At 42.1% G+C, this 22,627-nt stretch overlaps 1 protein-coding gene across 3 annotated transcripts in view; it reads right to left on the reverse strand.

Annotated features, from left to right (window-relative positions):
• The window catches only part of PRKCE (protein kinase C epsilon), a 517,974-nt gene that overhangs the window by 317,409 nt on the left and 177,938 nt on the right, over positions 1-22,627 (reverse strand). For all 3 annotated transcript variants that reach the window (XM_057558401.1, XM_057558400.1, XM_057558402.1), the window contains one exon: positions 7,257-7,320. In XM_057558401.1, the coding sequence (XP_057414384.1) occupies positions 7,257-7,320 (64 nt within the window). The remainder of the gene's footprint in view (positions 1-7,256; positions 7,321-22,627) is intronic.

Raw genomic sequence — 22,627 nt, forward strand, 5'->3', positions numbered from 1 at the left:
TATAAGCTTATTTCTTCAACGTGAGTATTCCTCCTTCAATTATTTCATTAGTAAAACAGGCACACAAGTCAATAGAAAATGCACATCTACGCTCCCATAATGGCCGAGAGGAAGGAGGCTTTAGTAGTGATCTTAAAGGGCTCTGCTCTCCAAACACTCAGGATTCAATTCTGTTTTTCATCTGCTAATGGTTGGCATTTGGTGTTGTTAACTGTGGATGATTCATTTCAGAGGAACTGCCGTGCACCCCGAGCCTATCTGGAAGGAAATGAGGGTTTCTTGGCTTATTTCTCATCAAGCATTTTAGCATTGTCTCTGTGACATTATAAACCTCTTGATGGGGGTTCACTACTCATTGCTCTCAAGCTGACTCCCCCTATCTCATCTGGTGCATATAGCCACTTGCAGGAACAAGCATTTATTCTATCAGGACAAAGGATGGAGACAAAAATCTGGAAAAAAGAGACCCACTCCCTGAGTCTGAGTATCAACGGCAAGTAGTGATGCTGGGTGGGGGGAATGCGGGGTACACATTGCAAGATCAATGTTTTTGAACATCTGACTTTTGTTATTTCCACCCTTATCAAATGCTGAGGCTGTTTCTGTTCCCCACATGCTACTGGAGAATCCAACTTGTCCATGGATGTCTGGGGACCCCGTGGGGTGAGCAGGACCACCGTCTTATTGCCTGAGGCACCTCACAGGAGGCAGACGCATCAGCTCCTTGGAGCAAGTGCCTGACTTTGAAATCCCCGATTTGGGAGGGTAAGGGCTCCCTTTAACATGTCAAGCAATGTTTCTCATTAGAGACTGGACAGAACTTGAAAAGGGTGGGAGTGTCAGGGCTTGATGCTGGGACACTAGCTAGATAGTCTGGAGAGGAGGAGAAGGTTGAGGGTGGTGGAGGGCTTACCATGGGACTCCATAAGACTGCTGAGGGAGAAACAAGAGAGTGCAGAAAAGATATAAAGGGATGCCTGTACCAGGCTTGACCTAATCACTTAAGTCCCATGCTTATAAAATGTGCTCTACTCAATGTCCCAGACTTGACCTAGAACATCCCTTCTCCCTGTGACCAAGGTGAGTGAGAAACCTTGACCATGAAGACACACCCAAAAAGAACTACCTTCAGTCTTCAAATACAGCTTAATCATTTAAGGTATTTCATTTTCTTGTTTGAAAGTATCTGTCTGCCACATTGATGACTGTCTTTGTTTGGAAGCTCCTTGAGAACACAAATTGCATCTATTTAAGTTATCGTGTCTCTCCAGACTTACCTAAAAATAAGAGCTTCAAAGCTGTCTTTGATAATGATGGCATGATCCCCTCTACTCAGAATGGCTTCCCTGGGACTTTCCTGGTGGTCCAGTGGTTAAGACTCTGCGCTCCTGATGCAGGAGGCCCAGGTTAGATCCCTGGTCAGGGAACTAGGTCCCACATGCCACAACTAGGAGCCCACATGTGGCAATGAAGATCCCTTGTGCAGTCACTATGACCCGGTGTAGCCAAATAAATAAGTATTAAAAAAAAAAAAAAAAAAAAGAATGGCCTCCCTGCTTCTTCCCTGTCAATCTGGTCTACCTAACTTTTCCTTTTCAGCCCGAGCCCTGCCTCTTTCTTGAATTTCCCTGGGTTATTCTGGCTTCAATTTATTCCCATTTGGAGAACTCCTTGTAACACCAAATTAGGCACTCAATGTGATATGGCCTTGCCTTGTTCCCTAATGCTTTTGTCCTTCAGGTAAGTCTAGGATTCCTAATTGAATTGCAAGCTCCTTGAAGTCAAGGGCCATGTGTTCTTGTAAATGCCATCTCTCATTTTCCACTCCCCTGTCCCCCAATTCAGCATGGGCACCAAACTGGGCACATTTGCTAAAGTGCATTAGTGACGACTTTTCATTTGAATGAATGGTTCTTCTTAATTATCTGATCATTAGAAGGCATTGGATTAAATAATGCAGAAATTCTAAGGAAAAGGGTAGAATTCTTATGAACTGAAGCTTCAGTGGGACTCCGGAATCTGAAAGATGTTATCTAGATAGAAACTACCAGTGGCAGAGGGTCAAGAGGAAGGCCTACCTCTCTATTTCAACCCTGGAGGCAGTGCTCTAATGCTTGCCATGGACACAGGTAAGAAAGATTACTAACCTGCTGGGATGAGTCCAACCAAGACTTCGTTATGGATCCACCTTACAGAGAGCCTGAGAAGGAGCTGACCAGTCCTGAACTGGGACCATGGAAGTTTTCATTTCAAAGAGAGTGGAAAAGAGATCTGCTTATTTATGAAAGGGACTTTCTGGGTCATCTTTGGATTCAAAGCTATAAACTTTACCTTCCTATTTCTGTAAAAAGCTTCCTGAAGAAAAGAACTAAAATGTTAAAAGCAGTGAGGAGGTCTTTGTTGGCAAACTCATTATTGGGGCCATGACTAGGGCCATGATCCAGGCAGGGCCCTGGATCGTAGCCTGGGGTCTGGACCCAGCAGGGCCTTGTAATCAACTGTTTGGCCTCAGGCACATCACTTGACCTCTCAAAGTCACCATCTCCCACCAGGGGGGTAATACTTGCTATACACACATTATCATTTTAGAACGAAGCAAAGCAGGTTTGGTCATGTCTACCTGTCTGTGCAACTTGAAAAAAAGTCCAGAAGAGAGCTGCAAAGATGAGATAAGATTTCTAAACTCTCTCTTCACAAAGGTTAAGGGGTTTGATTGATTCAGCCTGAAGAAGAGAGATTTAATAACTGTCTTCAAATATATGCAGGGCTTTTACCCAGGACCAATGAGAGTGTTAAGGACAACATGTTCTGTCTGCACTGAGAAGAGAGGGCACAAGCCCAGGCTCTGACAAGGAGACATTTCTAACATTAAGGGCCACAGGACACAGACAAGCTAAAGAATGCTCTTCTGGGAAATACTTCAATGGGGGAAGGGTTGGGAAGAAAGAGAAAGACAGAAAATGGGGCAAAACTATGGGAAGGTCTGAACTCTGCAAAAAGCAATCTCATAGCCCCTGCCGGATATAGATATTATTCTATGAATTGCCTCTTTGTCACCTTGCTCTGTTCTTGGACCTTTTCACATGCCACACCCCAGAGTCAGAAACCTGCCCTCAAACTGCTTCCCTGGATACCCTGCCTGCTGCTCCTTGGCACTGGGTTAGAACGTTGCTCACCTCCCTGCCCTCGGGTCTCCAGGGACTTTAGGATATTTATTGAGCATCACCTTTATGTGAGGGCACTGTCCTTACAGCAGTCCTATCACAGTACCTACCATACATCCCATTATCCCCATTGATGGGTGAGAAATCTGAAGCTCTAAACTGGTAGGCACTGGAGCCAGGATTTACATTCAGGACTGACGGACTCCTAAGTCTCTCTCTTTCTTCTCTCTGCTGCCGCTCCCAGAGAGGATACTGAATGCTTTCTGAAGCCTGTGGCTATAGAAAGAAGGGCAGAGGGCTGGATCCTGAGCCCACCTCTTCATCTTCTGCTTCCACAATATGCACTCACTCATTCCACAACCTGATCTAACCACAGTATTTGTGATGGACGTGCTGCAAAAACCATTCCCATTACTTTGTATCTTTGGCATTTTATTGGAGAAACAGTTTGGGGACCCAAACATACCACTGAGGCCCACTTCTTGTTCTTTCTATTGTTGTCTAAGACTCTGAAAAACTCTCCTGGGTGAACACGACACCTGGATGGAAGGTGGGGGAAGAGGAGCCTAGAAATCCCTGGGTCAGACCCTGACTGCCCCCTCCTCTGGGAGCCTGTAAATGATGGTTCACTGTCATATTACTATGAAGAATAGAAGTAATATACAAATTACATCACAAAAAAGGAAGAAATATTAACTAATGTCCACAACAGGAAATAATAATTTGCACAATTGAGAACTACATCCATTGTTGTTTATGCTTCTGTTGCCTGGGCTAATTATGCTCTGATTTAAGTATCTGGTGATCCTGTAGTGCCATGTTTACGAGGAAGCCCCATGGTCATTACTTAAAGCAAACACTAAGAGGCACCCGAGCCTGGAGCAACACACAAAACATCCTAAGAAGGTTTACTACATGGGATAACATAGGTAAAGTTCCTGGCACTGTACCTGTCAATCCCTTCTACTGGCTACAGATATTAGCCAGCCTTCAGCCTTGAGCTCTGATAGATGTCTATTCAAATTATACCGACGATCAAAATTGCATAACCAGAAATGACCTTAACTGTCATCCAGCCTGACCCCTTACACCTGGGGTTAGGTTGCCTGGTTTAGCTAAAGCACACACCAGTCAAATCCCATTATGATGAACTGCACAGGACATGAAAGCAATGGAATTTTATTAAATAGTTAGAAAGCACATTAACTCCAGCTCTAGCAGACGTAAACATCCAGGCTTTCTACAGTGCGTAAGCAAGAAAAAAGAATCCTTTAGCACATCCCAGAAGAAGGGGGTGTATTCACACAGTCTCACCCCCATATCTTTCTCTGGGCTCTTTGGTATTTGCATGTGGTGTAAAGTTTGTGCAATTGCTACGAATATCTTTTTTTTCCATTGATGGGACTGACTGGAGCACTTGAAATAGGTGAGCTGAAGGGATGCTTGATGGCAGAATAATAGAGCAGTGAAAATGTCAGCTGTGCCTCATTTCAATTCTCTTTTTCACCCTTTCTCAGAATACAGAGTTAGGAATTTTCACTAAAGAAAGGGACCTAAATAAGAATCAGTGAATGTCCATAGTCTGGGTGTGACAACCGTGTTTTGCCCTGGACCCTTCCCATGCAATCCAGGTAGCAAATGTTGTGGCTACTCATTCTCCCATTCCTCTTCTCACCCTCTCAATCTTTCCAAAAACAAAGCCACCTCTGGGCCAGGAGCCCTCACTGTCCCAGCAGCAGGAGTGGGAGAACAGATGTGTAGAACACAAACGGAACACACCAAGGTCAGCTTCTAGGAAGAGGTTACTGGAAGTCCTTCCCACTATCCAGAGAAAGAATTCCAAATCCAGAAACAGCAGTTAAGAAAAAGCAGAAAAACTTCTTTTCTTCAGAGCAACACAGGCTAACACTTTACAGAGTCTGGCATGTGTCAGCATTTCTGAAGTAAACTCTATTTTCTTTAGATGAAAGAGATAAAAAAAATAGGCTAAGAGTTCAGTCCAATGAAAACTGCTTTGGTCATTCACATGCAATAAGCTGTAGAAGCAAGAAGAAAAAAATCAATTGCCTCTGATTTATTTATTCATTCATTTGTCCATATCCTTTCCCTCTAATGTAAAAAAGGATGTCTTCTATAATTTTGCAAGTCGTTAATCTTTTCAAAGAAAAAAATAATCCAAGCCTCCCACTGATTGCCCAGCATCTTGGCACAGGGAATACATATTTAGTTAATTATCCTGTTGCATATACATTATGTAAGGAAAAAGGGGGATTGATTTTGCTCAGCAAATGTTTCACCAGTATCAACAATCAGGAGATCACTGTAATATTGTGAAGTCTGGTAAATTTGGGATCACACGCTGTGTTAAAAGTAAGGCAAGGCTTTACATTACTGGATGCTTTATTTCTTAATCTGGGTGGCGGGTACACTGGTACCCATTTTATTATACTTTAGGCCCTTTTGTACATCTTGAATAATTCATACTAAATATTGCTAAATCTCCAAATCTTCTACAATAGTTTCTATTCTGGGCTGTTCAGAGCTGAGAGTAGAGAGGGAAAGTTGGAAACGCCAAAATGTAATTGCAATAAAGAGCAGAAAATGTTAAGAGACCAATTCTGGAAGGATGTTTAAAGTTTTAAACCTATGCCAAATAATTGAGATCTATTAAGAGAGGACTGAATTCTATCATGAGCTCCATATACACACAATTATTGAATTATTCTGAACACCTGTTGAAATCAGGTGATTAAATTAGTTAAATGAAAGTCATCAGGCCCCACTGTCAAGTGCATCATTTGACCAGCTCATTTAAATTTGCTTACATAGTCCCTCCTCCATTATAGAAACTTAAACTAGAGCTTCATCCCCAAAACTGTGGGGTTGTGACTTTGTGCTTATAATCCCCAGTATTCTGGGGAGATGCTGTAAAAGGCCCAAATCTCCCAGCCAGGAGCTGTGCCTTTCCCTTTGGGCCACAACCTCTAATCCCCATTTTTTCTCATTGCCAAGAAGAACCCGCCTGGCTCGTCCCATCTTTCTGCCATGACATTAAAGCCAATTGTTCTGTCCCCTGCCCACAAAGAGAAGAGGAGAAGAAAGATGGTCCCAGTAACTAAACTTTAGTCCTAATTCCCAACCTCCCTAGAGCCCAAGTCTGCCACCATCTCCCTGTTTCCACGTGGAGAAGGTTTTATTGTCCAGTCTTCCCTTCTACCCCGACTGCTCAGCCCTCACCACGCGGCAAGCCTTGAAAGGTAGTAAGTGAGCAAAGACAGGATGGAGAGAAGAGGGTGTAAGAAGAAGAAAGAATGAAAATCCAACGATCAGAGAACATTTATACCCTACTTAATCAGCTAGTGGGGAGCAGATATCCTCACCCCATTATTTCTCTTTAAGAGCAGAGCTTTTGCCTGGGTAAAGAACTGGTAAAGAGAAGTAACACTTCTTTATTTTTATTTTTTTGATTCAGTTATACACACACACATATACATAAAAAATATGTATATATACATATAAATATATATGTATATATACATATAAATTCTTTTTACCTTATAGATTATTACAAGATACTGAGTATAGTTCCCTGTGCTATACAGTAGGTCCTTGTTGGTTATCTATTATATATAGTAGTGTGTATATGTTAATCCCAAACTCCTCATTTATCCCTCTTTATAGAAGTAACATTTCTGATTCTGAAATTTGACACCTCATTTGTTTCATTTCTGAATACCGTGAGACCAACTGGTGTTACTTCCTGGCCACCACACACACACACTGACCCCACGCGCTCCTCCGGGGAGAGCAGCCGCCCCACCGAAGCCTGCCTGGGCAGCCGCGCGCAGGAACGCCTGCTTTACTGGCCTCACTCCGTAAGTCGAAAATCTTCCCTCTGCTCCACCAAAGCTAACAGATGGCTGGTCCCTTTTGGTACACAGGCGTAAGCATCTTCAAAATAACCTTTTCCTTTAAAGGGTGCCAATTAATTAAATGTCACTGTAATATGTCTCAGCCAAGGAGGGAAGGGAGAGACCAAAAGACAAAAGGGTCGATGGACAAGAACAATGACGAGAGCTCACACTCTCCTACCTTCACCCGATGACCCCGAGAGATCAATGATCACATACACTCTTCCTTCTGGCTCCAGATCAATCTGCAATTAAGAAAATGACAGTGACTCTGTTAGTGCATTGTAGGGGCAACCCGAGAGTTCATGGCATTTCCACCCCAAACTGCTAAAACCTAGAGTCACAGCTCCATTCAATCCATGAATCTGCAACAGGCCGAGTGCTGGGTGAATGAGGGATGAAGGAGAATCAGCATTTGTGGAATGTCTACTATGTTCTGGATGCAGTAACAATGAGGTCTGATGCATACCCAACAGGTACTGTCATCCCAGTGGTTCCCAACTGGAAGCAATTTTGCTGCACAAGGGAAACCTGACATGAGGTACTACACTGGGGACACCTGACATAAGGAACGTTTTGGAGGACACGAAAGTATCTGGAGACGTTTTTGATTGTTACGATTGGAGAGGGAGTGGTGCTACTGGCATCTAATGGGTGGAGGTCAAGGATGTGCTAAACATCCTACAGCAGACAGGACAGTCCCCACAACAAAGGATTATCCAGCCCCAAATGCCAACAGTGTCAAGGTCGAGAAACCCTGTGTTAAACTCCGTTTCACAAATAAGGAAACTGAGCTCAAAGTTCCAAGGTAAATGGCAATGCTGAGATTCAATGCCAAGACTGTCTACAGAAGCCCCTGTTCTTTATACTACACAAGTTGCTCACGGGAGATAAGAAAAGCATAAGACATTAGTCCCACTCTCAAGGTGTTTACAATCTCACTGGGGAGTCTAAAAACAAAAAACAAAAAACAGAACAATGCTGAACCCAGCTTAATGATGAGGGACAGAGAATAACTGATAAAAAGTATCTGGTGGACCTGAAATCAGTGTGAAAGAGCAGCCTGGGAAGACTTCACGAAGGCCAGAAAGGGAAAGCACTCCAGGTGGAAGCAACAGAATAAGCAAAGGCTGGGCATGTGAGTGGTGCTTGTGGGGGACTGAAGGGCCACCATGCTCGGTGTATGCTGGCGCATGCGTGTTGCAAACCCCGGACTCTACCAGGGTTGTAAGGAGAGAGCCGATGTCGCTAAATTCTCACCACCAACCTTCTCTACCCACCCTCGTGCCCTCCCTCCCCACCTCCCAATCCAGCAAGCTACTGGCCCAATACAGAAGCAGGATGACGAGGAGAGCCAGAGGGGCTGGGCCGCTTGCAGTCGACATCCTTCCAAGGTCTGCACTGTCCTCACAGAGACCATGTTCTCCCTGAGAGAGTAGCGACTCTGGAAACCCTGGATCACTGAGTACCCCTGTACCCACCCCGCCTCCACAGTCCCATCTGTCTGTGCGGAGCTCCAATTGGCTCAGATGTGCCAGGCTGGTCTCCTCAACAAGCTGTGAGTTTCTTGAGGGCAGGAGCCACGAGCCCCTCCCTTTCTTTTCCATGGTCCTCAGCAAGGAGCAGGCACACATTTAACAAGTACTACTTGGGAAGAGTTAGCCTGGTGAACACCTCCTGCTCCTCCAAGGTCAAGGTCAGTTATTGCCTCCTCTCTGAAGCCTTTGCAGATATTCCGAGTCAGAATTAACTACCCTCCCTTGTGTTCTTATAGTACACATACATATCTCAACCGCGGCTCCAGTATGTCTCTCTCCTCGGCTAGACAGAGACTATGACAATCCTATTTGCACCCCTAGTGTTTAGTGTACTGTCTGTTGGTCAGGAGACACCCAATAAACCTTTGTGGAGGTGGGAAAATGTTCTGTGTCCCAGAGCCTATTCTGGGATTATTCACTCCTGCAAGCCCCTTCCTTAGGAAGGAAGGAAGGCAGGGGATCTGTACTAAAATGATGTTCCAATGAGGCAAGAGGGGAAGAAGAGGCAGCTATACCAGGAGTACCATATACTCCCTATGAGGTAAAAACTCACCTTGAACGGATGCTCTCTGTGTCCCTTCCCCCGACATCTCACTCCACTCCTAATCCAGATTCCCTGAGCCATTCGTGAGCCTCTCTTTATTTCCAGACTCAGCCTCTTAGTGGTTGAGAGTGCTTATGGTTTCCCTCAAAGTTATAGTTCCACCAACACGGGTCTTCAATGCCCCCCAGATGAGGTCCCTGTGATATTGCAGGTACTCTGTCAGGGCAGAGAGTGAGGGAGGGCAGGGAGCTCTCAGGTAGCCCCACAGGGACCGCTCACCTGGGTTTGGGATCTTGAGCTTGGGATCCAGATGAGACCCAAATAACACACTGGTGATGCCAAAGAGTCCACGATTTCAGGTTTCTGGGTAAAGAAAATGTTCTCCACCACCCTCACCACTAATACTGTCCCGTGCCACAAGCATAACCTGGCCCCTGCACTGTATTACAAACAGGAAAAACAACAGAGCCCAACCAGAATCCTGCCCCTGCCACAGTTCAAAAGTATCAGGGGCCCCCTTGTCTGAAAGCATGGAATTTAAATAATGTGTGCCTCTTAGAGATTAGGTCATCCCTATTAAACCCCGCCGGCAAAATGAAACACTTTCTCATATCCTCCAAGCCAAAGATTTCCCACGACTGTGGATTTCATTGGCAAAGTACAATGGTATCTGAGAAAAGCAGGGAGGGAGGCAGCAAAGGAATGAGATGGGCCGCGAGGCCTATCGGAAGGCAGGCAGCGTGCCTTTCTTTGCAAAAGGGGAGTGAGAACTCGTGGCGGGGGACAGGTCATTGATGATAAAATGTATTAGGATATTAACATTCAAGATAGCAATCAGAAACCATTTTAGCACCCTCTGCTGCCTCAGTGCCGATGAACTGCATTTTCAAACAGAAAAATAGAAATTAAGCTATTAAACATGCCAAGAGCAACAAAGAGCTTTGCAGCCTGGGCAGATGGCCGCAGAGCACTGGCTGAGTGCCAGCCAGCCAAGTAAGGAGGCTCTAAGAATCCATGCAGGGTGGTGGGACTTCAACGTGGATGACTAGAGGAGTTATCAGGTACAAAAGGGGGTGGAATGCCTTGTAACTTCATGGCCAAATTAACTTAATCACAATTCTGTTCACAATTATGTGGCCCGGATAATGAAGCAATGTCGGTGCCCAGCCCTGCACAACCACTGCAAGCTGATAGCTGGCATCACCACCAGGCAGCTGGCACTACATAAAAGCAGGCCTCCTCCCTCCTCCCAACCATTCCCAGGGTTTCTTCTCAGCTCCTTCTCCCGGGCTTCAGGTTCCTCCCAAAACCCCCTTTATCAAATCTCCTTGAACCTCATACCTTTATTTGATTCACTTTCCCATATACTATCTCTGTTTTGGACTGTGATTCTCTTTCAACCTCCAGCTGAGGCCAGAAGCAAGGCAGTAGAACCATGGGGGAGACAAACACAGCCTTTGGAGTCACACCAGGACTGAATCCCAGTTTTGTCACTTACAGGTCAGGCAATTATTTATTCTCCCTGAACTTCAACCTCTGTCTCTTCATCTGTGAAACAGGTTATTGTAACAATTCCATGAGACACACAGGCAAAGCACTTGGCACTTAGGAGTTACTCAGTATATGGTGGTTAACAGTGAACTTACTGGCTCTCTGGCCTGAAGCAAGCAACTATCTTCTCTAAGACTCAGAATGCTCCTCAGTGAAATGGAGCTAATAACAGGTCCTGTGACACTGGGGGTGTCACAATGTAAAATGTGAAAATCTACATACAGTGCATAGCATGGTGCCTGGCACAGAACACTCGGTCATTGTTGCTGCTATTGTTATTAAAAAGCCAAGTCTTCAAATCTGTTACTTAATCCGATGTGATGTTCTTTCCACTCTATGAAACTTCCCACCCACCAAAAAGCATTTTCTTGCCCCAAATTGATGTTATTACATATTATTTCAGGACATCTGATGATTTTACAGTGCTGTGAATATCAGATGTAGAACTAAGGTGAGAATTTCTCACCCAGCCCTGGAGGAAACCCAGTGGGAAAAAAGGCTATAGCCCTGGTCATCAGAGGGCCATGAGGTGATGACGAGAGGAGAAGCTGAGGATAACCATGTATTGTCTGAGCACCTGCTAGGCCTGGGACACTGTACTGAGGTTTCACCTGCATTAGTTCATCTAATCTCCTGGGAGGCCAGCAATACATATTCCCTACTTTTCAGATAGAAAAACTGGGGTACAGAGAGCTTTCAGCCGGATTCCCACGCAGCGCTGCTGCCTGGAGCACACAGGAGAGATGACTCTGACAGCGGGAGCTCCCATCTCCAGCCCCACAAAGCCTTCTCTGACAACTCAGTCTCAGGGTTCTCATAACTCTAAGCCTCTGGCTGTCCTCCGTGGGTTCATTCTCCTTCTCAGGTGCAACTGGCTCCCCAGCCAGGCCGGTTTAAGTCAGAGCAACGCGTTGAACACCTTGCCCACCCCTTCCCACCCACCCCCAGCCCCCCAGAGCCTTTGGGGAAGGTCTGGGCATAAACAAGAGCTCCATTCCTGCGAGTTAGGTACAAAGCAATGGGGAAAGAGCCCAAACCACAGAAACCAGGAAAAAGCCATCTCTGAAAATCAAAAAGACACACAGACACTTTCTGGGGTGGTGCCTGAGCATTCACAAAGTCCTTCACAAGCATTATTTCATTGATTCCTCACAATTAACCTGTAAGGTAACAAGTATTATTAGCAACATTGTACGTACGAGAAAACTGAGGTTAAGGAAGATAAGCAGGGCTAGTGAGAGCACACACACGGCACAACTGCAGGGGCACCGTTCACACGGTAGTCTCTGAGGACAAGTCCTCCAGAGCTGAACAGCCAGAGGTAAGAGGCAGAGTCATAACTTGCACCCTCAGCTCCTGACTCTCAGAGTCCTATACTCCTCCCAGCACACCACACGTGTCCAGCAAGAACCCTGACCACTGGGCTAGCACCCCAGCCATGCAGCCTGCTTAGCTGTCACCGCTGTGTGTCACTGTGACCCATAGGTGTCTGTATGCCTGTGTTTGGGGGTAATCGAGTTTGAGACAAAGGAGGCAAGAAATTCATAGTCAAGCTTCCTCCTGACCATAGGCTCAACTTTCACTGGGGACCTCTAGGCAAACCTCTCCTCAGAACAGCCCGCGAGGGTCACACAGACCCAATTTGAGCTTCACTTCCTTTTCCATCTGTTGTCAGGCAACAGGGCCTAGAAAGAAGCAAAAGGGAGGGGGGGGGCGGTCAGAAAAGGATGACTCCAGAAGGGAGGAAAAGGAGGAAAAGAGGCTGCACTGCCCATGTTGCACCCATTAAGTCCTAGATAATAGGCTGTTTCTTTTTTTTCCTGGAGGAGGGTGGGGAGTGAAGGAGGAGGAGGTGGGAAGGAGAAGAAGAGAGAAGACTCAGAGCTTCTTTCCCAAGGCAGAGGACCCGCTTCCCAAGGTCTGCACCCCCTGGATTGCTGGCTATTTTCCCCTGGAGGCCTCTCAGGCACGTACTGTCCCCAGAGGTGCCTGGCATGGAAGAGGCAAGCCAGACAGAGCAGGAGATCTTCAAGCAGCCCCAGCTGCTGCTTTTGGAAAGCACAAAACGTGCAGGCGCTATGATGGGCAGCTCTTGAGCAGCTGCTGGGTGGTGATTTTGGAGCTAGCCACCAATTACACTAAAGACTCTTCATTTGAGGAGTTGCTACTAGATCTATTGGTAGAGTGCACTGGCTAGTTAAAAAGCAGAGGGTGCACATATAATTAAATATTTTAAGAGCTCCACTCGGTTCACAGGCTTCGAATAGCACTTACTTTCATAAAACAGGAGGAGAGGAGGATTGCTCCTTTCTCATATGCCTTCCATGGTAGTGCAAAGACGTTATGTGGGCTTTCGTGTACATCCCTGAAGGGCAGAACCCTGTCTGTCCAGCACATGGAAGGAATAATAATACATATTTATACATGTTGGCTCAATGGACGAATGGCCCGATTTTAAACTGGACCTGCACAACTGAATTATGGAGATGATTTACTTGGGAAGCCATCAACCTGTACAGAAGTGTTCCTAGCAGCTTCATTCATAACAGCCAAATACTGGAAACAACCCAAATGTCCAAGAACAGATAAATGAATAAGCAAACCATGCTGTATCCATATGACAGACTTTTACTCAGCAGTAAAGAATGAACTCCTGGTACATGCAACAAAACGAATGCTATGGGAAAGAAGCCAAACGCAAGAGATTACGATTCCACTTACATAATGTTCCAGAACAGGCAAAATGAATCTATCGTGACAGAAAGCGTATTGGTGATTTCCTGGAGGTGGACATGGGAAATGGATTCAAAGAGGCACAGGGGATGATTGAATGATTTTGAGTATTGTATTTTACAATAGTAAAGTATATATTCAATAAAAAAGAAAAGAGGCACAGAAGAACTTTTGGGGAAGGTGAAAGTCTTCTGTATGTTGATTGGGTGGTGGTGACATGAATGTATACGTTTGTTAAACTGAATCAAGCCACACACTTAAAATGGATGCATTCTTTTTTTTGCCTGTAAATTATACCTCAATAAAGTCGCTTTTGAAAAAGGAAAAAAAGAAGTCATCATTTCACATAAGGATTGCTCTACAATTTTCCTTTAAATAACAAATCATCTTCCCACCCTCAGGGCATTTAAGATTTCATATTCCATTTTTAAAAATAAAAGGGTTCATTCAGAGTTTTTCAAGAACACATCTGTCACCCAACATAATGTACACCTACCTGTGTAGGCACACATTCACACACCCACCCACGTGTGCAAAACACACTCAAACCCACCTTCTCTTGTCTTCTGTGATCAAAATACGGTAATAGCAAGAAAAACACATCCAAAATGTAGGTTCCCTGCTGAATTATTTAAACCTTTCTGTGTGTGGATCTCAATTTCCTCATATGCAAAACAAAAAAAATTAGGCCAAATGCTCTAGAATGGCTTTTAACAACCTCAAGGACCTAAATATCCATGAATAGGAGGGAGTTTAAATAAATTATGGGACACCGTTTGGTAGATCTCTATGCAAGCCCTAAAAAAAGAATAAAAAGATCTAAATGTACTGACTTATATGAAACTATCTCTGGGATATATTAAGTGGGAAAAAAGTATGGTGTAATGTGTTTCTTATGCTAGGCTATCATGTGAATAAAATGGGTGTGCATGTGGGTAAACACACACAGACACACACACACACTGTCACACTTGTTTGGCATAGATTACCTCTAGAAGGAGTCTTAATCAACAGGAAACAGGGGTTGCCTCAAGAGATGGAAACTAGGGAGATTAACCAAGATGGCGGAGTAGAAGGACGTGCTCTCACTCCCTCTTGCGAGAGCACCAGAATCACAACTGGCTGCTGGACAATCATTGACAGGAAGACCCTGGACTTCACCAAGGAGGACACCCCACGTCCAAGGACAGAGGAGAAGCCACAGTGAGACGGTAGGAGGGGCTCAATCAGAGTAAAATCAAATCCCATAACTGCTGGGTGGGTGACTCACAGACTGGCGAACACTTATACCACAGAAGTCCACCCACTGGAGTGAAGGTTCTGAGCCCCACCTCAGGCTTCCCAACCTGGGGGTCCTGCAACGGGAGGAGGAATTCCTAGAGAATCAGACTTTGAAGTCTAGTGGGAATTGATTGCAGGACTGTGACAGGACTGGGGGAAACAGAGACCCCACTCTTGGAGGGCACACACAAAGTAATGTGTGCATCGGGACCCAGGGGAAGGAGCAGTGACCCTGGGGGAGACTGAACCAGACGTACCTGCTGGTGTTGGGGGGTCTCCTGCAGAGGCGAGTGGTGGCTCTGTTTCACCGTGGGGATAAGGACACTGGCAGCAGAGGTCCTGGGAAGTTCTCCTTGGCGTGAGCCCTCCCAGAGTCTGCCATTAACCCCACCAAAGAGCACGGGTAGGCTCCAGTGTTGGGTTGCCTCAGGCAAAACAACCAACAGGGAGGGAACCCAGCCCCACCCATCAACAGTCAAGTGGATTAAGGTTTTACTGGGCTCTGATCGCCACAGCAACAGGGAGGGAACCCAGCCCCACCCATCAACAGTCAAGTGGATTAAGGTTTTACTGAGCTCTGACCGCCACAGCAACAGTCAGCTCTACCCACCACCAGAGCCTCCCATCAAGCCTCTTAGATAGCCTCAACCACCAGAGGGCAGACAACAGAAGCAAGAAAAACTACAATCCTGCAGCCTGTGGACCAAAAACCACAGTTACAGAAAGACAGAGAAGATGAAAAGGCAGAGGGCTATGTACCAGATGAAGGAACAAGAAAAAACCCCAGAAAAACAACTAAATGAAGTGGAGATAGGCAACCTTCCAGAAAAAGAATTCAGAATAATGATAGTGAAGATGATCCAGGACCTCGGAATAAGAATGGAGGCAAAGATTGAGAAGATGCAAGAAATGATTAACAAAGACCTAGAAGAATTAAAGAACAAACAAACAGAGATGACCAATACAATAACTGAAATGAAAACTACACTAGAAGGAATCAATAGCAGAATAACTGAGGCAGAAGAACGGATAAGTGACCTGGAAGACAGAATGGTGGAATTCACTGCTGCGGAACAGACTAAAGAAAAAAGAATAAAAAGAAATGAAGACAGCCTAAGAGACCTCTGGGACAACATTAAACGCAACAACATTCGCATTATAGGGGTCCCAGAAGGAGAAGAGAGAGAGAAAGGACCAGAGAAAATATTTGAAGAGATTATAATCGAAAACTTCCCTAACATGGGAAAGGAAATAGCCACCCAAGTCCAGGAAGCGCAGAGAGTCCCATACAGAATAAACCCAAGGAGAAACACGCCGAGACACATAGTAATCAAAGTGGCAAAAATTAAAGACAAAGAAAAATTATTGAAAGCAGCAAGGGAAAAACGACAAATAACATACAAGGGAACCCCCATAAGGTTAACAGCTGATTTCTCAGCAGAAACTCTGCAAGCCAGAAGGGAGTGGCATGAAATACTTAAAGTGATGAAAGGGAAGAACCTACAACCAAGATTACTCTACCCAGCAAGGATCTCATTTAGATTTGATGGAGAAATCAAAAGCTTTACAGACAAGCAAAAGCTAAGAGAATTCAGCACCACCAAACCAGCTCTACAACAAATGCTAAAGGAACTTCTCTAAGTGGGAAACACAAGAGAAGAAAAGGACCTACAAAAACAAACCCAAAACAATTAAGAAAATGGTCATAGGAACATACATATCGATAATTACCTTAAACGTGAATGGATTAAATGCCCCAACCAAAAGACATAGACTGGCTGAATGGATACAAAAACAAGACCCATATATATGCTGTCTACAAGAGACCCACTTCAGACCTAGGGACACATACAGACTGAAAGTGAGGGGATGGAAAAAGATATTCCATGCAAATGGAAATCAAAAGAAAGCTGGAGTAGCTATACTCGTATCAGATAAAATAGACTTTAAAATAAAGAATGTTACAAGAGACAAGGAAGGACACTACATAATGATCCAGGGATCAATCCAAGAAGAAGATATAACAATTATAAATATATATGCACCCAACATAGGAGCACCTCAATACATAAGGCAACTGCTAACAGCTATAAAAGAGGAAATCGACAGTAACACAATAATAGTGGGGGACTTTAACACCTCACTTACACCAATGGACAGATCATCCAAAATGAAAATAAATAAGGAAACAGAAGCTTTAAATGACACAATAGACCAGATAGATTTAATTGATATATATAGGACATTCCATCCAAAAACGGCAGATTACACGTTCTTCTCAAGTGCACACGGAACATTCTCCAGGATAGATCACATCTTGGGTCACAAATCAAGCCTCAGTAAATTTAAGAAAATTGAAATCATATCAAGCATCTTTTCTGACCACAACGCTATGAGATTAGAAATGAATTACAGGGAAAAAAACGTAAAAAAGACAAACACATGGAGGCTAAACAATACGTTACTAAATAACCAAGAGATCACTGAAGAAATCAAACAGGAAATAAAAAAATACCTAGAGACAAATGACAATGAAAACACGACGACCCAAAACCTATGGGATGCAGCAAAAGCGGTTCTAAGAGGGAAGTTTATAGCTATACAAGCCTACCTAAAGAAACAAGAAAAATCTCAAGTAAACAATCTAACTTTACACCTAAAGAAACTAGAGAAAGAAGAACAAACAAAACCCAAAGTTAGCAGAAGGAAAGAAATCATAAAGATCAGAGCAGAAATAAATGAAATAGAAACAAAGAAAACAATAGCAAAGATCAATAAAACTAAAAGTTGGTTCTTTGAGAAGATAAACAAAATTGATAAGCCATTAGCCAGACTCATCAAGAAAAAGAGGGAGAGGACTCAAATCAATAAAATCAGAAATGAAAAAGGAGAAGTTACAACAGACACCGCAGAAATACAAAACATCCTAAGAGACTACTACAAGCAACTTTATGCCAATAAAATGGACAACCTGGAAGAAATGGACAAATTCTTAGAAAGGTATAACCTTCCAAGACTGAACCAGGAAGAAACAGAAAATATCAACAGACCAATCACAAGTAATGAAATTGAAACTGTGATTAAAAATCTTCCAACAAACAAAAGTCCAGGACCAGATGGCTTCACAGGTGAATTCTATCAAACATTTAGAGAAGAGCTAACACCCATCCTTCTCAAACTCTTCCAAAAAATTGCAGAGGAAGGAACTCTCCCAAACTCATTCTATGAGGCCACCATCACCCTGATACCAAAACCAGACAAAGACACTACAAAAAAAGAAAATTACAGACCAATATCACTGATGAATATAGATGCAAAAATCCTCAACAAAATACTAGCAAACAGAATCCAACAACACATTAAAAGGATCATACACCACGATCAAGTGGGATTTATCCCAGGGATGCAAGGATTCTTCAATATACGCAAATCAATCAATGTGATACACCATATTAACAAATTGAAGAATAAAAACCATATGATCATCTCAATAGATGCAGAAAAAGCTTTTGACAAAATTCAACACCCATTTATGATAAAAACTCTCCAGAAAGTGGGCATAGAGGGAACCTACCTCAACATAATAAAGGCCATATATGACAAACCCACAGCAAACATCATTCTCAATGGTGAAAAACTGAAAGCATTTCCTCTAAGATCAGGAACGAGACAAGGATGTCCACTCTCACCACTATTATTCAACATAGTTCTGGAAGTCCTAGCCACGGCAATCAGAGAAGAAAAAGAAATAAAAGGAATACAAATTGGAAAAGAAGAAGTAAAACTGTCACTGTTTGCGGATGACATGATACTATACATAGAGAATCCTAAAACTGCCACCAGAAAACTGCTAGAGCTAATTAATGAATATGGTAAAGTTGCAGGTTACAAAATTAATGCACAGAAATCTCTTGCATTCCTATACACTAATGATGAAAAATCTGAAAGAGAAATTATGGAAACACTCCCATTTACCATTGCAACAAAAAGAATAAAATACCTAGGAATAAACCTACCTAGGGAGACAAAAGACCTGTATGCAGAAAACTATAAGACACTGATGAAAGAAATTAAAGATGATACCAACAGATGGAGAGATATACCATGTTCTTGGATTGGAAGAATCAACATTGTGAAAATGAGTATACTACCCAAAGCAATCTACAGATTCAATGCAATCCCTATCAAATTATCAATGGCATTTTTTACGGAGCTAGAACAAATCATCTTAAAATTTGTATGGAGACACAAAAGACCCCGAATAGCCAAAGCAGTCTTGAGGCAAAAAAATGGAGCTGGAGGAATCAGACTCCCTGACTTCAGACTATACTACAAAGCTACAGTAATCAAGACAATATGGTACTGGCACAAAAACAGAAACATAGATCAATGGAACAAGATAGAAAGCCCAGAGATTAACCCACGCACCTATGGTCAACTAATCTATGACAAAGGAGGCAAAGATATAAAATGGAGAAAAGACAGTCTCTTCAATAAGTGGTGCTGGGAAAACTGGACAGCCACATGTAAAAGAATGAAATTAGAATACTCCCTAACACCATACACAAAAATAAACTCAAAATGGATTAGAGACCTAAATATAAGACTGGACACTATAAAACTCTTAGAGGAAAACATAGGAAGAACACTCTTTGACATAAATCACAGCAAGATCTTTTTCGATCCACCTCCTAGAGTAATGGAAATAAAAACAAAAATAAACAAGTGGGACCTAATGAAACTTCAAAGCTTTTGCACAGCAAAGGAAACCATAAACAAGACGAAAAGACAACCCTCAGAATGGGAGAAAATATTTGCAAATGAATCAACGGACAAAGGATTAATCTCCAAAATATATAAACAGCTCATTCAGCTCAATATCAAAGAAACAAACACCCCAATCCAAAAATGGGCAGAAGACCTAAATAGACATTTCTCCAAAGAAGACATACAGACGGCCACGAAGCACATGAAAAGATGCTCAACATCACTAATTATTAGAGAAATGCAAATCAAAACTACAATGAGGTATCACCTCACTCCTGTTAGAATGGGCATCATCAGAAAATCTACAAACAACAAATGCTGGAGAGGGTGTGGAGAAAAGGGAACCCTCTTGCACTGTTGGTGGGAATGTAAATTGATACAGCCACTATGGAGAACAATATGGAGGTTCCTTAAAAAACTAAAAATAGAATTACCATATGACCCAGCAATCCCACTACTGGGCATATACCCAGAGAAAACCGTAATTCAAAAAGACACGTGCACCCGAATGTTCATTGCAGCACTATTTACAATAGCCAGGTCATGGAAGCAACCTAAATGCCCATCAACAGACGAATGGATAAAGAAGTTGTGGTACATATATACGATGGAATATTATTCAGCCATAAAAAGGAACGAAATTGAGTCATTTGTTGAGAAGTGGATGGATCTAGAGACTGTCATACAGAGTGAAGTAAGTCAGAAAGAGAAAAACAAATATCGTATGTTAATGCATGTATGTGGAACGTAGAAAAATGGTACAGATGAGCCAGTTTGCAGGGCAGAAGTTGAGACACAGATGTAGAGAATGGACATATGGACACCAAGGGGCGAAAACTACGATGAGGTGGGGATGGTGATGTGCTGAATTGGGCGATTGGGATTGACATGTATACACTGATGTGTATAAAACTGATGCCTAATAAGAACCTGCAGTATAAAAAAACAAACAAAACAACTAATACTAAACTTTCATTGGGTTATTTGTATGGAAATATGTTAATATAAATGTTTCAGACATTACATGAAATTTCTAAAAATCTTATATTTGTATTTGTATGGAAATATGTATGGAAATATGTTAATATAAATGTTTCAGACAGTACATGAAATTTCTAAAAATCTTATATTTGTATTTGTATGGAAATATGTATGGAAATATGTTAATATAAATGTTTCAGACATTACATGAAATTTCTAAAAATCTTATATTTGTATTTGTATGGAAATATGTATGGAGATATGTTAATATAAATGTTTCAGACATTACATGAAATTTCTAAAAATCTTATATTTGTATTTGTATGGAAATATGTATGGAGATATGTTAATATAAATGTTTCAGACATTACATGAAATTTCTAAAAATCTTATATTTGTATTTGTATGGAAATATGTATGGAAATATGTTAATACAAATGTTTCAGACATTACATGAAATTTCTAAAAATCTTATATTTGTATTTGTATGGAAATATGTATGGAAATATGTTAATATAAATGTTTCAGACATTACATGAAATTTCTAAAAATCTTATATTTGTATTTGTATGGAAATATGTATGGAAATATGTTAATATAAATGTTTCAGACATTACATGAAATTTCTAAAAATCTTATATTTGTATTTGTATGGAAATATGTATGGAAATATGTTAATATAAATGTTTCAGACATTACATGAAATTTCTAAAAATCTTATATTTGTATTTGTATGGAAATATGTATGGAAATATGTTAATATAAATGTTTCAGACATTACATGAAATTTCTAAAAATCTTATATTTGTATTTGTATGGAAATATGTATGGAAATATGTTAATATAAATGTTTCAGACATTACAGGAAACGTCTAAAAATCTTATATGTTCTGGTATAATGTTATAAGTAATAATCCTAGTTATTACTTTAAAATGTATATCTCAGAAATAACTAATTTTCTTGTCAACTGCATTATTATGAACTTTCATCAAATCTTTAACCATGGTCATTTTTAAGTCTTTTGTCATTTACAGACAGTTCTGGGTGTACTCTGATGATTTTGCAAATATGTTCCTATAAAAGAGTTTCATCTTCAAGAAATTCATGGAAAAGACTCTGACAAGTACAGGTTTCTGGTAACTGACTGTACTGCTGAACTGAATGAATAAGCATTTTCAGAACTCTAATGAAAAACTGATGAACTCATAAAAGTGCTAACAAAAGATCAAGATGAAAAAAAAGAAATTAATTACATGGGACTGAGTGAACTGATGAGGATGAGTATAATTTTTGTGACTTTCTGTCTGAATTAAAAAAAAAAAAAATCCCACAAGGACTCAGAGGAAAAGAATATACAAATCAATTCTCACTGCAAAGTAAAGGAGCTGTTACAGTGGAGGATTACTGGACTGAATGTCAATGTTATGACATAGTATAAGTGTGTTTCATGTTTGGTAATTGCAATCATTGTTGCTTTTGTTGTGGTCATCCATGTACAATGCTTGGTGTCAGTCTATCTATCTCTTGTAAAAATAAAATACAGTGTGTGTGTGTGGAAAAAAAAAAAAAAAAAAAAAAAAAAAAAAAAAAAGAGATGGAAACTAGAGGATCGAGGGGTGAGAAATCAGGAAAGGGGCATTATTCTTCACTCTATGCTCTTTTGAACCATTTGATTTTTAAAATCGTGTCCTTGAGTGAACTTGTCACAATATTTGTCAACATCTTTTTTCACTACCTATTTCTAACCCAGTCCCCCAGAGAGCAGCTTGCTTCAGTTCCCAGACACTTCGTAAAGAAACGCCCCTCAAAATTGGCTGACACATTGCTTGTCCATCCCCGGTACCCAGGTCCCAGACACCAACCGAGCAGCAGCCATCATCTCCACATGAAAGTCCCGTTGGCTGGACCGGATGCCTACCTTACAGATCCCAGCTCCCCACAGGCCACAAATGGAGTAAACTCAAGCTAGTACCTGCTTCCTCTTTTCAACAGGCGCAGAATAGACCCAGAGAGCTGGCTCCCTCTGATGACAGAGGTGGCTAAAAACAAATAAGTCTGTGTACGCAGATGCTTTTCTGAGCTGAGAAAACATCCAGAAGTGCCAAACCTAATGTCAAGAGTGTGCAATGGCTTACGAAGCATTGCCTGGTCATGGT

This window comes from Balaenoptera acutorostrata, chromosome 12 (genome assembly GCF_949987535.1).
Source record: "Balaenoptera acutorostrata chromosome 12, mBalAcu1.1, whole genome shotgun sequence".
Lineage (NCBI taxonomy): Eukaryota > Metazoa > Chordata > Mammalia > Artiodactyla > Balaenopteridae > Balaenoptera > Balaenoptera acutorostrata.